We start from the raw sequence: 13,561 nt of genomic DNA on the forward strand, positions 1-13,561 counted from the left end.
ACACATAGAGGGAAAAATCAATGCGAACAAAATTTCATTCAATAGATGCATCATTTTCAACATTTCCTGTTTGATAAATTTTCCACAAAGTAATACAAGTAACATTGTAACGATTACAGAAAGCATCAAAGTATGAATGCAGGCGCAGGAATACCATCGCCAAACAATGTGCAAGGAGAGAGCACAGCTGTGCGTTTATATGAATTGAGGTAGAGCTACAATCACTTCGCTGCTCTTTGTTGTCTCCTCGTGCACCACCTGCTGGAGCGCGCGTGCTTGTGAGGTGTGCGCAGAGCGCTGTGATTGGCTGATTCCTGGGTCCAGGGACCGGGACGCGCGCGCCATTCTTTCTGCGCGCGTGTGTCGTGAGCGAGGAGGAGCTTGCGTCTCGCGCAGCGGATCAATACAACCACAGCATCTCTTGCAGCCGGCACACGAAACAGCAGCTTGCATATGCAACGAACAATGTTTGACCTGCAGGGTGGTATTATTTAGCAAGGAAAAACAATTCAAATTCTGTCGCCGGAGTTTCCATGGTTGCTGTTTATTTTCTTCTTGCTGTGTAATTGTCAGCGAAATCTTGAATGAACGTTTGAAATAGAGAGACTCCGCTTGACGCAGTCAATGATCTCCATGTGCTAGTGTTTTCTTCATAATACGATACACAGTCAATGCTTTTCCAGTTTAGTCGAGCGATGTTTGTTTTCGAGACTGACGGCTCCTTATGAGTAATTAAAGAGCGAAGGAGGAAGAATGAAAATGCTCCGCTTTCGCAGTTCAAGTATCAAGTCGTTAAGCCAAGAGATCAAGTGTACAATCAGACTACTCGATGACACTGAGCTACCTTGTATTATCCAGGTACAGTAACGGGGCTGATAGCTTTAACATTTAAAGATCCTGCCACAAATAAATTACTTTAAAGCTTCTAATGTGATGGGCGAGGTTTTATCTTTGAAGCATCAGTGATAGTTGTTTTTTTCGGCAGTGTGCTCTGCAAAGCTTTTTGTTTTTCATTTTCTCCTGAAGTATCTTATTTCTGCAGTAAATTGAAAATGCACGATACATACTCATTCCACCCATGTTACAGAAATAGGTTGAAGACTCGGATACTTTCCCCGCCCCTCGTGTATTTTACTACAGAGTGACAATGACTACATTATTATTACAACGATGTTGCCATCGAAATGACAGCAGTTAATCATTACTATTGATAATTAGTTGATGTGTTATATGATCTGGATACATTTACTGATACTAGCTTTCGCTCTGTTCGAAAATATGATTTTTTTAAATGGACAAAGTACTATTTATATGTGTTGTGTGAACACATGTGATTTTTAGTGGGTTTACCGTGAAGATCCAATTTGAATAATTTCTTGCGTTTTAAACCTTTCGATTCCTGGACGCTGGTTAAAATGGCCAAGTGTGGAGGTTTTGTTCTGTTGTGTTTTATTTACAACACGTGAATTTTCGTCCAGTGCCCTCTAATTTATATGAGGTCTAACTTTAAAATAAATACATTTATTTTATATATACTGTTTTGTCAAAAATTGCCGATGCTGGAATCAATATTGTGCAGTCACACTATTAAAGAGACAGTTTTCATTTAAGCACGGAACCATATACACAGGAAATATTTGATAAGTTTCATGTTTATTTCGATTTAACCACATAATTTAAAGCAAACATTCATCTATTTAGAATTATTTTCCCATTTTTATTACTGTTGTATTTTGCCAAAATAAATTTGTTCATATTACCTAATAATCCCATTTTGTAGAAAATTGGCACAACTGAAAGATACAGGTTTTGATTGGGCATGTTTTTAAATCGTCTAACAGAAATTACATGGAATTTCATGTTCATTTATTTAAAATGATGGTCTTACCATCTATCCTGAGTAGATTAAACTAGGAATAATTGATTTATCAAACACTTGTATCCTTGTCATTGCAAATTAATATAACTCCTAATCAACGTTCTAGAGTGCTTTTCTTACCATGGTTTTTTTCAATCTTAGCCATCGTTGTAGTTACCTTTTGTGAATTCTATAGTTGATCTCCCAAAGGTAGTCTGGAGCTGGGTTGTTCATTGGTATTCCGATACATAAGTGCCAGCATCAAAATGGGTCAGGATTCCTTTTGAAAATATCATTCAGATGAGAAATCTATTATCTCAACTGTCTTTCAGTGTCTGACTATGACCAGGAAACATTTTCTAATCTTCACACAGATCCAAGGCCGTATGTTTTTTTTAATGCACAGATTAATACTACTTGTCTGAAGAAAATATTTATGAAGTGATAATTTCTTTGCACTGCTGCTTTTTTATTTTTATGCATTCAGACCAAACATAGCATTCACATGGAATGACTCAGTGGGTGAATAGAGCTAGAATATGCAGAAATTATTCTTGTGATATGGGTGTTTCTGGCAAGGCTGGCATTTATTGCTCATCCCTAGTTGCACTGAGAAGCTGGTGGTGAGCCTTCTTCTTGAATCACAACAATCTTATTATTCTTTACCATGGTTTGATACAACTGAGTGGCTTGCTAGGCCACTTCAGAGAACAGTTAAGAGTCAACCTCATTGGTGTAGGACTGGATTCCCATTTAGGCCAGACAGAGTAAGAATGGTAGGGTTCCTTCCTACAGTTCCTTTGACAGCTTCATGGTCACTTTTACTGATATTTATTTATAGAAATTTTGAACTGAATTCAAATTCTCAAACTGCCATTTGAACTCACATTCTCTGGCTTATTAGTCCAGACCTCCTGATTACTAGTCCAGTAACATAACCATCTTATTTCTCCTTTTCGGGAAACTGCAAGATCCGAGATTTGATATCCTAACTTTTGACATTCTAATTTATTTGTGTAACATATAGAACAGGTACAATTCACTTATATATACATAATGGATACCTGGAGTGATTACAAAACTGTAATATTCAGAAGACATCATAAATTGTGAGACCAAAGCTAGAGTAATATTTATAACTAAAGTATACGTTTTGAAGTTCATGAAGTTATTGTGTGCATCATAGATATCTAATGTGTCAGTACTGAAGGATTGTTGGCCGTTTTGATGTAAATACTTCACATTTCTTAAGTGATAATGAACTGTTGAAGAAATGCATTCTGTATATATTGTAACTCAAGTTATCTCTAATTACAAGTACAGATGCAATTCTCTTCCCCCGTCCCCCCCAAATGTTCTCTTAAGTTTCTCCCTTACTCTCTTGGATGTGATGACTCATGCTTATCTCCTATCCTGAAGGTGATGACTAATGCTGGGATATCGCTCTGGCGTAGCTTACTCAAGAGGCATGTGTCATCATCATAGGCGGTCCCTCGAACGAGGATAACTTGCTTCAGCGAGTTCACAGGTGTTTCACTGAAGGACCTGATGTTCCAGTCCTGAACTCCAATTGAGGGTGTGGAAGATGCCTGTGCGTGAATTTTTTTAACGTGTGGTGACCGTTGCACACCAGCCACCATACAGGCTTGACGGAGCTCGGCCTTTATCCAGTGGCAAGGGTTAACCAGGACAACCGGAGACCTGCTCTGCTGCATGGACCAAGGGCGCACACGTATCGCAGTGTGGACTGGCCCGTGCTGCCCCTGGGCCCTCGGCTCTTCTGGGCCCCTTACACTCATTTGCCCAAAGAATTAGGTCACCTACATTGAACAATTTCAACAGTAACAACTCACATAGCATAACCAATATCCTAAGGTGCTTCTTAATGTGTACGGCTACAGTGAGTATCAGCAGGCTATTTGACCTGGGGACATCTAAGTCAAGCCTGATCCTGTCTTCAGCCGATAACCACACACGTGCAGTCTCCATTGCAGTCACTGAAATGATCAGGGACTTGTTTGCTTTTTACCCCTCTCTTTAGTTAGTAGAAAGTGAGGCCAATTGTAGGTCCCCCAGTGCCTCCTGATTGAGATTAGTGACTCAGTACTTTCTTGGTCTGTATGGTTTAGGATTCTTTCTGATAAGTTTAGGATCAAATCAGATGAGGTGCATTATCCACTGAGCCATTGAGGGAGATTATGTGCAATTTTAATACAGGAACAAAAATTAAAATACAAAAAGTTGAATAGCATTCGGTCAAATGGAGTAGTCTACATATTGTTAAGTATGGAGTTGTGTAGAAGCAATCCCATTTTAAAAGGATTGGCAGATTTTACTGTCAAAATATCATCATCATCATAAGTAGTCCCTCGAAATCGAGGAAGACTTGCTTCCACTCTAAAAGTGAGTTCTCAGGTGGCTGTATAGTCCAATGCGGGAATTACAGTCTCTTGTCACAGGTGGGGCAGACAGTGGTTGAAGGAAAGAGTGGGTGGGGAGCCTGGTTTGCCGCACGCTTCTTCTGCTGTCTACACTTGATTTCTGCATGCTTTTGGCGACGAGACTCTGTGTTCAACGCCGTCCTGGATGCTCTTCCTCCATTTTATCCGGTCTTTGGGCCAGGGATTCCCGAGTGCCGGTGGGGATGTTGCACATTAATCACGGAGGCTTTGAGGGTGTCCTTGAAACATTTCCCGTGCCCACCTGGGGCTCACTTGCCGTGTAGGATTTTGAAGTAGAGCATTTGCTTAGGGAGTCTCGTGTCAGGCATGCAGATGATGTGGCTGTCAAAATAATGGTGAGGCTAATGGCGCTCACTATTATTTAAGGGTAAATGGTACAGCAACTTCAGGCGAGGGGCAGATGCGCAGTTAAATGTCAATACCCAAAAGTTGCTGTCCGAGGTGTGATTCGCCGCTGTTAGCTTTGCAAAAATGTAATTTCGCTATCTGCCTTACCATTGAAATGGCATGAAGTTGCTGTATTTGCGTGGTAGATACGAACTAAACTCACCACAGAAGTTAAGTCTTGTCATTACAAGTGCAAATACCCTTTTAATGACATGACAACAGTTAATTACTGCCATACAACCTCTCTGGCACTGAAAATGAACTATTAAAAGTGTGGAATCTCATTCCTTCAGGTATTAATTTTTGTTGGAGATTTAAAAAATGTCAAAGTTAAATTAAAAAAACATTTCTTTTACTTTTCCATTCTCTTTTTTTTCTCTCTTTCTTAATCCAATCTTTCTTTCCCTCTCTTTGGGCTGGATTTTATGAACCTTGGCAAGTCCGTGGCGGGCGACTTTGGTGGCAGAGCTCGCTGTGCAGAATGATTTCCCCCTGATTGGTCTTGTTAAGCCCGCCCAGCGCATTTCCTGGCCAATTGAAGGAAGCAGGTCTGATGACGTTATTTGATGATGTGTCATCAGCTAGTTTCCTTAAAGGGACCATGCGCAAATTTATTTTGATATTTTTGCTGTCAGTGTTCTACAGCATTTGAGGTGCTGCAAACACTGACAAGCACTGCACAAAGGTGCACAGCTGCACCCAGGCTCTCCCATAACTCCCTCCACATGCTTATGGAGGGAGTCACAGCATGCAGGGAGGTCCTCGTCCCTTCCAATGGGCGGAAGAGAGCTCCCCAGAAGATCAACACAGTCTGGTTGCATATTGCACAAGCAAGGGTGTCATCAGGAGGACAAGGCTGCAATGACGCAAATCTTTCAATGACCAAGGGTAACCACTTGGGTATTTTAGTCAATGTTCATGTAATGTTTCTGTTAGAAACATAGAAACATAGAAAATAGGTGCAGGAGTAGGCCATTCGGCCCTTCTAGCCTGCACCGCCATTCAATGAGTTCATGGCTGAACATTCAACTTCAGTACCCCATTCCTGCTTTCTCGCCATACCCCTTGATCCCCGAGTAGTAAGGACCTCATCTAACTCCTTTTTGAATATAATCTGAATGACAAGGTATTATCAAACATTAAAATCTTTATTTTCAGCACTTTGCGTTCTTGGACAGATTTGTGTGCACCTTTGGAAGTGGCTTAGTGAGATGCAGTGAATGGTAAGACATAATGGTACCCCCTGCAATGCTGATGAGTGTGAAAGGAATGGCTTAGGCATTGTAGGGATGATTTATGGTGTTGTGTGGAGTGGTGCCAACCTGGTGCATCATGTGGCAGCCAGGGTGTACAGCATCAAGTGAAGTAAATCTGGCTATGGTGAGGTCATCCCTGGCCTCCTGGGCAACAACGTAGTTGGGTGCTGATGCCCTGTGTCCTGTACAGCATCAGTTGATTGCGGAGAAGATTGGTGCTGTTGGTGATGCTTCTTTTCAGGCTGATTGTGGTGGGATTCTGAAGACCAAGGTGAGAGAATATGAAGTGCACCAATGTTGATGGAATAGATGGCAGGTGAAGTAGAGATGACAGAAGCAATCTGTTAATGGTGGGAGAAGTAATTAGATCAGACTTGATAGAGACTTGTATAAAGACTTGCAGTATTCTGAATCGTAGTGGAAATGCAGTTTAGAAAAGCTAGTGGCTAAGAGAACATTTCTCAATAAGTTGGGAGCTTTGACTTGACATTTGAAGCTGTCAACTCATCAGCTGAAACAATGGCCAATGACCTCCCGCCTCAGCTTCACTGATGAAGTCAAAGCACAGCGAGAAACCAGTAGGCGGTCTGTCAAATTCAAAAAGCTGGAAAAAAAGCATTAAATGGCTGTAAACAAGCCACTAATGATTTTAATTGCCTCCCCTGCTGCCGTGTGGCAACGGGTTGACAGCAGGGTTCTGATCTGCTGTAAAAAAACAAAACACTTTCCCACCCAACCCACCACCGATCATGCTCGCTGACCTCCCGGAAAACTCTCCCTATAATTTCTCTGCACCAGATTGACAATTTGAACTCAGCACTCTAATTTACACTTCCTTCTCTGTTGTTCCTCTGTTTATTTCTCAGTCCTTCAATCTGATTGGTTAAGGAGATACACAGTTGATTGTCCTGATGACAAGTGCCCAGTTTCCCTCCCTGCACCGTTATTAGCTCGCACTTTTAGAAACTTGTCGTCCAAGGGTAAATCTAACTAACGGCAGTTAGATGCCCTGCTACTGCAAAATCCGGACCATTTTTCTTGGGTTGTGGACGACGCTAACAAGACCGCATTTATGTCCAATCCTACTGTTCTAAGAGTGTGATGATGATGTTGTAGTCCTTGTGGTGATGGTGCTCTCACAATGGTGTTCTATCTGTATCTGCTTGCCCTCTGGATGTGAGTGTGATGTGTATAGGGTCTTTTAAATGTTGAATTCTCTCTTAATTGTCATGGTTGACAAACGTATTTTGGCGTGGAAGCAAGTCATCCTCGATTCGAGGGACCGACTAAGAAGGAGAAGATATATGGTAATGTATTCCATATTCTGATAATCCACCCAATTTATGCTTTTAGTATTATAATTCTAAATTTATGCCACCTTGTTGAATTATTACCATTGGTCAGTGAATCACTTTCACTTTTGATCTTCTCAAGTCCTTTCATAATTCTGAACACCAGTTAGTTCCCCTTTAATCTTCTCTGCCCCATTGAACAAAGCTGTAGATTTTCAAGTCTCTTCATCCTGATATCATCTTAGTAATTTATGTTGTATCCATTCTATAGTGCCAATATTCTTCTTGTATTGGAATACTCAGAACAACAACTTGCATTTATATAGCGCCTTTAACATCGGAAAAAATCCCAAGGCACATCATAGGAGTGTAATCAGACAAAAATATTAACAGAGAAAGAGGCATTAGGACAGGTAGCTAAAAGCTTATTCAAACAGGTAGGTTTCAATGAGTGTCTTAAAGGAGGGGAGAGAGCTGGGGAGGTTGAGGGAGGGAATTTCAGAAATTAGGGCTTAGACAGCTGAAGGCACAGCTGTCAATGGTAGGGCAAAGTAAATCAGGAATGCACAAGTCTTGATTTATATGAGGAACGCAGAGTTCTCGGAAGGTTGTAGGGCTGGAGAAAGTAGTAGAGATAGGGAGGAGCGAGGCCATGGAGTGATTTGAAAACAAGGATGAGAATTTTAAAATCAAGATGTTGGTGGACTGGGAGCCAACAATATAATTCAACCAATGTCTTGTATAGCTTCATTGTGTGGCATGTGTGTGTGTGCAAATGTATGTACATGTGCACGTGTTTATATACTCAATCTAATTTCTCCTGTTTATGACTCTTCTCATTCTTGCTTTTAAAGATCTGTGCGTGTGTAATTCATTGAGAATTTTACAGTTCTGGTATATTTCCATTCTGTATTCTTCCCAAATCATGTTTATCTATATTAAGATGCATTTGTCACAAATCTGCTGACTTCCTTAACCTGACTGTGCCATGCAATTGAGTATAGGAGCAGTGAGGTCTGCCATGCCAATTATTTGGCAATTTAACCAAATTTCAGTATTTTGCCTTATGTCTGTGCCCCAATCATTTATTTATATGGGGAAGAAGTTCCAACACAGATCATTACACGATCATTACACCATGCCACTGGCAAGATCTGGGCAAAAGCATTCTTTGATCTACGGTGCTTGGTAATGGTATTAAAATGAAAAAGAATTTTGTGAAATATCAACACTTGAGGAAACACTCAGGTAACTTTAGCAAGAAAGCAAATGGTACGTTGGCCTTCATAGCGAGAGGATTTGAGTAGAGGAGCAGGGAGGTCTTACTGCAGTTGTACAGGGCCTTGGTGAGGCGACAGCTTGAATATTGTGTACAGTTTTCGTCTTCTAATCTGAGGAAGGACATAGAAACATAGAAACATAGAAAATAGGTGCAGGAGTAGGCCATTCGGCCCTTCGAGCCTGCACCGCCATTCAATGAGTTCATGGCTGAACATGCAACTTCAGTACCCCATTCCTGCTTTCTCGCCATACCCCTTGATCCCCCTAGTAGTAAGGACTACATCTAACTCCTTTTTGAGTATATTTAGTGAATTGGCCTCAACAACTTTCTGCAGTAGAGAATTCCACAGGTTCACCACTCTCTGGGTGAAGAAGTTTCTCCTCATCTCGATCCGAAATGGCTTACCCCTTATCCTTAGACTGTGACCCCTGGTTCTGGACTTCCCCAACATTTGGAACATTCTTCCTGCATCTAATCTGTCGAAACCCATCAGAATTTTAAACGTTTCTATGAGATCCCCTCTCATTCTTCTGAACTCCAGTGAATACAAGCCCAGTTGATCCAGTCTTTCTTGATATGTCAGTCCTGCCATCCCGGGAATCAGTCTGGTAAACCTTCGCTGCACTCCCTCAATAGCAAGAATGTCCTTCCGCAAGTTAGGAGACCAAAACTGTACACAATACTCCAGGTGTGGTCTCACCAAGGCCCTGTACAACTGTAGTAACATCTCCCTGCCCCTGTACTCAAATCCTCTCGCTATGAAGGCCAACATGCCATTTGCTTTCTTAACCGCCTGCAGTACCTGCATGCCAACCTTCAATGACTGATGTACCATGACACCCAGGTCTCTTTGCACCTCCCCTTTTCCTAATCTGTCACCATTCAAATAATAGTCTGTCTCTCCGTTTTTACCACCAAAGTGGATAACCTCATATTTATCCACATTATACTGCATCTGCCATGCATTTGCCCACTCACCTAGCTTATCCAAGTCACTCTGCAGCCTCATAGCATCCTCCTCACAGCTCACACTGCCACCCAACTTAGTGTCATCCGCAAATTTGGAGACACTACATTTAATCCCCTCGACTAAATCATTAATGTACAATGTAAACAGCTGGGGCCCCAGCACAGAACCTTGCGGTACCCCACTAGTCACTGCCTGCCATTCTGAAAGTACCCATTTACTCCTACTCTTTGCTTCCTGTCTGCCAACCAGTTCTCAATCCACGTCAGCACACTACCCCCAATCCCATGTGCTTTAACTTTGCACATTAATCTCTTGTGTGGGATCTTGTCGAAAGCCTTCTGAAAGTCCAAATACACCACATCAACTGGTTCTCCCTTGTCCACTCTACTGGAAACATCCTCAAAAAATTCCAGAAGATTTGTCAAGCATGATTTCTTTTCACAAATCCATGCTGACTTGGACCTATCATGTCACCTCTTTCCAAATGCGCTGCTATGACATCCTTAATAATTGATTCCATCATTTTACCCACGACTGATGTCAGGCTGACCGGTCGATAATTCCCTGTTTTCTCTCTCCCTCTTTTAAAAAGTGGGGTTACATTGGCTACCCTCCATTCCACAGGAACTGATTCAGAGTCTATGGAATGTTGGAAAATGACTGTCAATGCATCTGCTATTTCCAAGGCCACCTCCTTAAGTACTCTGGGATGCAGTCCATCAGGCCCTGGGGATTTATCGGACTTCAATCCCATCAATTTCCCCAACACAATTTCCCGACTAATCAGGATTTCCCTCAGTTCCTCCTTCTTACTAGACCCTCTGACCCCTTTTATATCCGGAAGGTTGTTTGTGTCCTCCTTAGTGAATACCGAACCAAAGTACTTGTTCAATTGGTCTGCCATTTCTTTGTTCCCCATTATGACTTCCCCTGATTCTGACTGCAGGGGACCTACGTTTGTCTTTACTAACCTTTTTCTCTTTACATATCGATAGAAACTTTTGCAGTCGTCTTAATGTTCCCTGCAAGCTTCCTCTCGTACTCTATTTTCCCTGCCCTAATCAAACCCTTTGTCCTCCTCTGATGAGTTCTAAATTTCTCCCAGTCCCCGGGTTCACTGCTATTTCTGGCCAATTTGTATGCCACTTCCTTGGCTTTAATACTATCCCTGATTTTCCTTGATAGCCACGGTTGAGCCAACTTCCCTTTTTTATTTTTACGCCAGACAGGGATGTACAATTGTTGTAGTTCATCCATGCGGTCTCTAAATGTCTGCCATTGCCCATCCACAGTCAACCCCTTAAGTATCATTCGCCAATCTATCCTAGCCAATTCACGCTTCATACCTTCAAAGTTACCCTTCTTTAAGTTCTGGACCAAGGTCTTAACTGTTTCATTCTCCATCCTAATGAAGAATTCCACCATACCCTTGTCACTTTTACCCAAGGGGCCTCACACAACGAGATTTCTAATTAATCCTCTCTCATTACACAACACCCAGTCTAAGATGGCCTCCCCCCTAGTTGGTTCCTCGACATATTGGTCTCGAAAACCATCCCTTATGCACTCCAGGAAATCCTCCTCCATTGTATTGCTTCCAGTTTGGTTAGCCCAATCTATATGCATATTAAAGTCACCCATGATAACTGCTGCACCTTTATTGCATGCACCCCTAATTTCCTGTTTGATGCCCTCCCCAACATCACTACTACTGTTTGGAGGTCTGTACACAACTCCCACTGAAGTTTTTGCCCTTTGGTGTTCTGCAGCTCTACCCATATGGATTCCGCATCATCCAAGCTAATATCCTTCCTAACTATTGCATTAATCTCCTCTTTAACCAGCAATGCTACCCCACCTCCTTTTCCTTTTATTCTATCCTTCCTGAATGTTGAATACCCATGGATGTTGAGTTCCCAGCCCTGATCATCCTGGAGCCACTTCTCTGTAATCCCAATCACATCATATCTGTTAACATCTATTTGCACAGTTAATTCATCCATCTTATTACGGATACTCCTTGCATTAAGACACAAAGCATTCAGGCTTGTTTTTTAACACCCTTTGTCCTTTTAGAATTATGATGTAGTGTGGCCCTTTTTGTTTCTTGCCTTTGTTTACTCGGCCTTCCACTTTTGCTTTTTACCTTTCTACCATCTGTTTCTGACTCCATATTACTTCGCCCTATCTCGCTGCATAGGTTCCCATCCCCCTGCCATATTAGTTTAAACACTCCCGAACTGCATTAGCAAATGTTACCTCTAGGACATCAGTTCCAGTCCTGCCCAAGTGCAGACCGTCCCTTTTGTACAGGTTCCACTTCCCCCAGAACTGGTTCCAATGTCCCAGGAATTTGAATCCCTCCCTCTTGCACCACTGCTCAAGCCACATATTTATTCTAACTCTCCTGCTCCCTCTACTCTGATTAGCACGTGGCACTGGTAGCAATCCAGAGATTACTACCTTTGAGGTCCTACTTTTTAATTTAACTCCTAGTTCCCTAAATTCAGCTTGTAGGACCTCTTCCCGCTTCTTACCTATATCGTTGGTACCTACATGTACCGCGACAACTGGCTGTTCACCCTCCCTCTTCAGAATGCTCTGCAGCCGCTCCGAGACATCCTTGACCCTTGTACCAGGGAGGCAACATACCATCCTGGAGTCTCGGTTGTGGCCGCAGAAACTCCTATCTAGTCCCCTTACAATAGAGTCCCCTATCACTATAGCTCTCCCACTCTTTTTCCCACCCTTCTGTGCAGCAGAGCCATCCACGGTGCCATGAACCTGGCTGCTGGTACCTTCCCCTGGTAAGTCATCTCCCCCAACAGTATCCAAAACGGTATATCTGTTTTGGAGGGAGATGACCGCAGGGGACTCCTGCACTACCTTCCTGCTCGTGCCTTGTCTCTTGGTCACCCATTCACTATCTGTCCTAACCCTTACCTGCGGTGTGCCCAACTCACTAAATGTGCTATCGACAACATTCTCAGCATCGCGCATGCTCCAGAGTGAGTCCATCCGCAGCTCCAGTGCCATCATGCGGTCTGTCAGGAGCTGCAGCTGGACACACTTCCCACACACATAGTAGTCAGAGACACTGGAAGCGTCCCTGACTTCCCACATAGCACAGGAGGAGCATGACATGGGTCCAAGCTCTACTGCCATGACTTAACCCTTAAATTAATTTACTTACTAAAATTACTTAAACACCAAACAGCTACTTAGTCGTTCGCTGCCAATTAAAGCAATCTAAAAGTCAGTCTAAAAGAGAGTTATACTTACCAGTCGAACAGCCAACCACTTGGCTTGGCTGTGTCGTCACCTCTCGATTTCTCACCCCTCTATCTTTGTCTGCAACTGGTTGGGCTGGTCTCTGGGCCTCCGTCTCCTACTCTCGCACTCCTTATCAGCTGCTCTAGTGTCAGCACTGGTAGGAAAAACAAGACAAAACAGCACCAGCCACCCCCACTTGCCCGAACTCACCCACTTACCAAACTCACAAATGCCACTCTATGCTGTTGCACTACGTGCTCTGCACGAGCTGCCTCTTTTTTTTTGCTATTGAGGGAGTGCAGCGAAGGTTCACCAGACTGATTCCCGGGATGACAGGACTGACATATATGAAGAAAGATTGAATCGACTCGGCTTATTTTCACTGGAATTTAGAAGATTGGGAGGGGATCTCATAGAAACATATAAAATTCTGATGGGATTGGACAGGTTAGATGCAAGAAGAATGTTCCCGATGTTGGAGGAGTCCAGAACCAGGGATCACAGTCTAAGGATAAGGGGTAAGCCATTTAGGACCGAGATGAGGAGAAACTTCTTCACTCAGAGAATTGTGAACCTGTGGAATTCTCTACCACAGAAAGTTGTTAGATATATTCAAAAGGGAGTTAGATGTGGCCCTTACAGTTAAAGGGATCAAGGGGTATGGAGAGAAAGCAGGAATAGGGTACTGAAGTTACATGATCAGCCATGATTTTATTGAATGGTGGTGCAGGCTCGAAGAACCCAATGGCCTACTCCTGCACCTATTTTCTATGTTTCTATG

The 13,561-nt window shown here is 42.7% G+C and overlaps 1 protein-coding gene across 1 annotated transcript in view; it reads left to right on the forward strand.

Moving 5' to 3' along the window:
• Positions 1–386: 386 nt before the first annotated feature.
• Positions 387–13,561, forward strand: part of frmd3 (FERM domain containing 3) — a 444,455-nt gene continuing 431,280 nt past the window's right edge. The window contains exon 1 of the mRNA XM_070861449.1: positions 387–858. Within this exon, the coding sequence (XP_070717550.1) occupies positions 754–858 (105 nt within the window). The 5' untranslated portion in view covers positions 387–753. The remainder of the gene's footprint in view (positions 859–13,561) is intronic.

This window comes from Pristiophorus japonicus, chromosome 1 (assembly GCF_044704955.1).
Source record: "Pristiophorus japonicus isolate sPriJap1 chromosome 1, sPriJap1.hap1, whole genome shotgun sequence".
Lineage (NCBI taxonomy): Eukaryota > Metazoa > Chordata > Chondrichthyes > Pristiophoridae > Pristiophorus > Pristiophorus japonicus.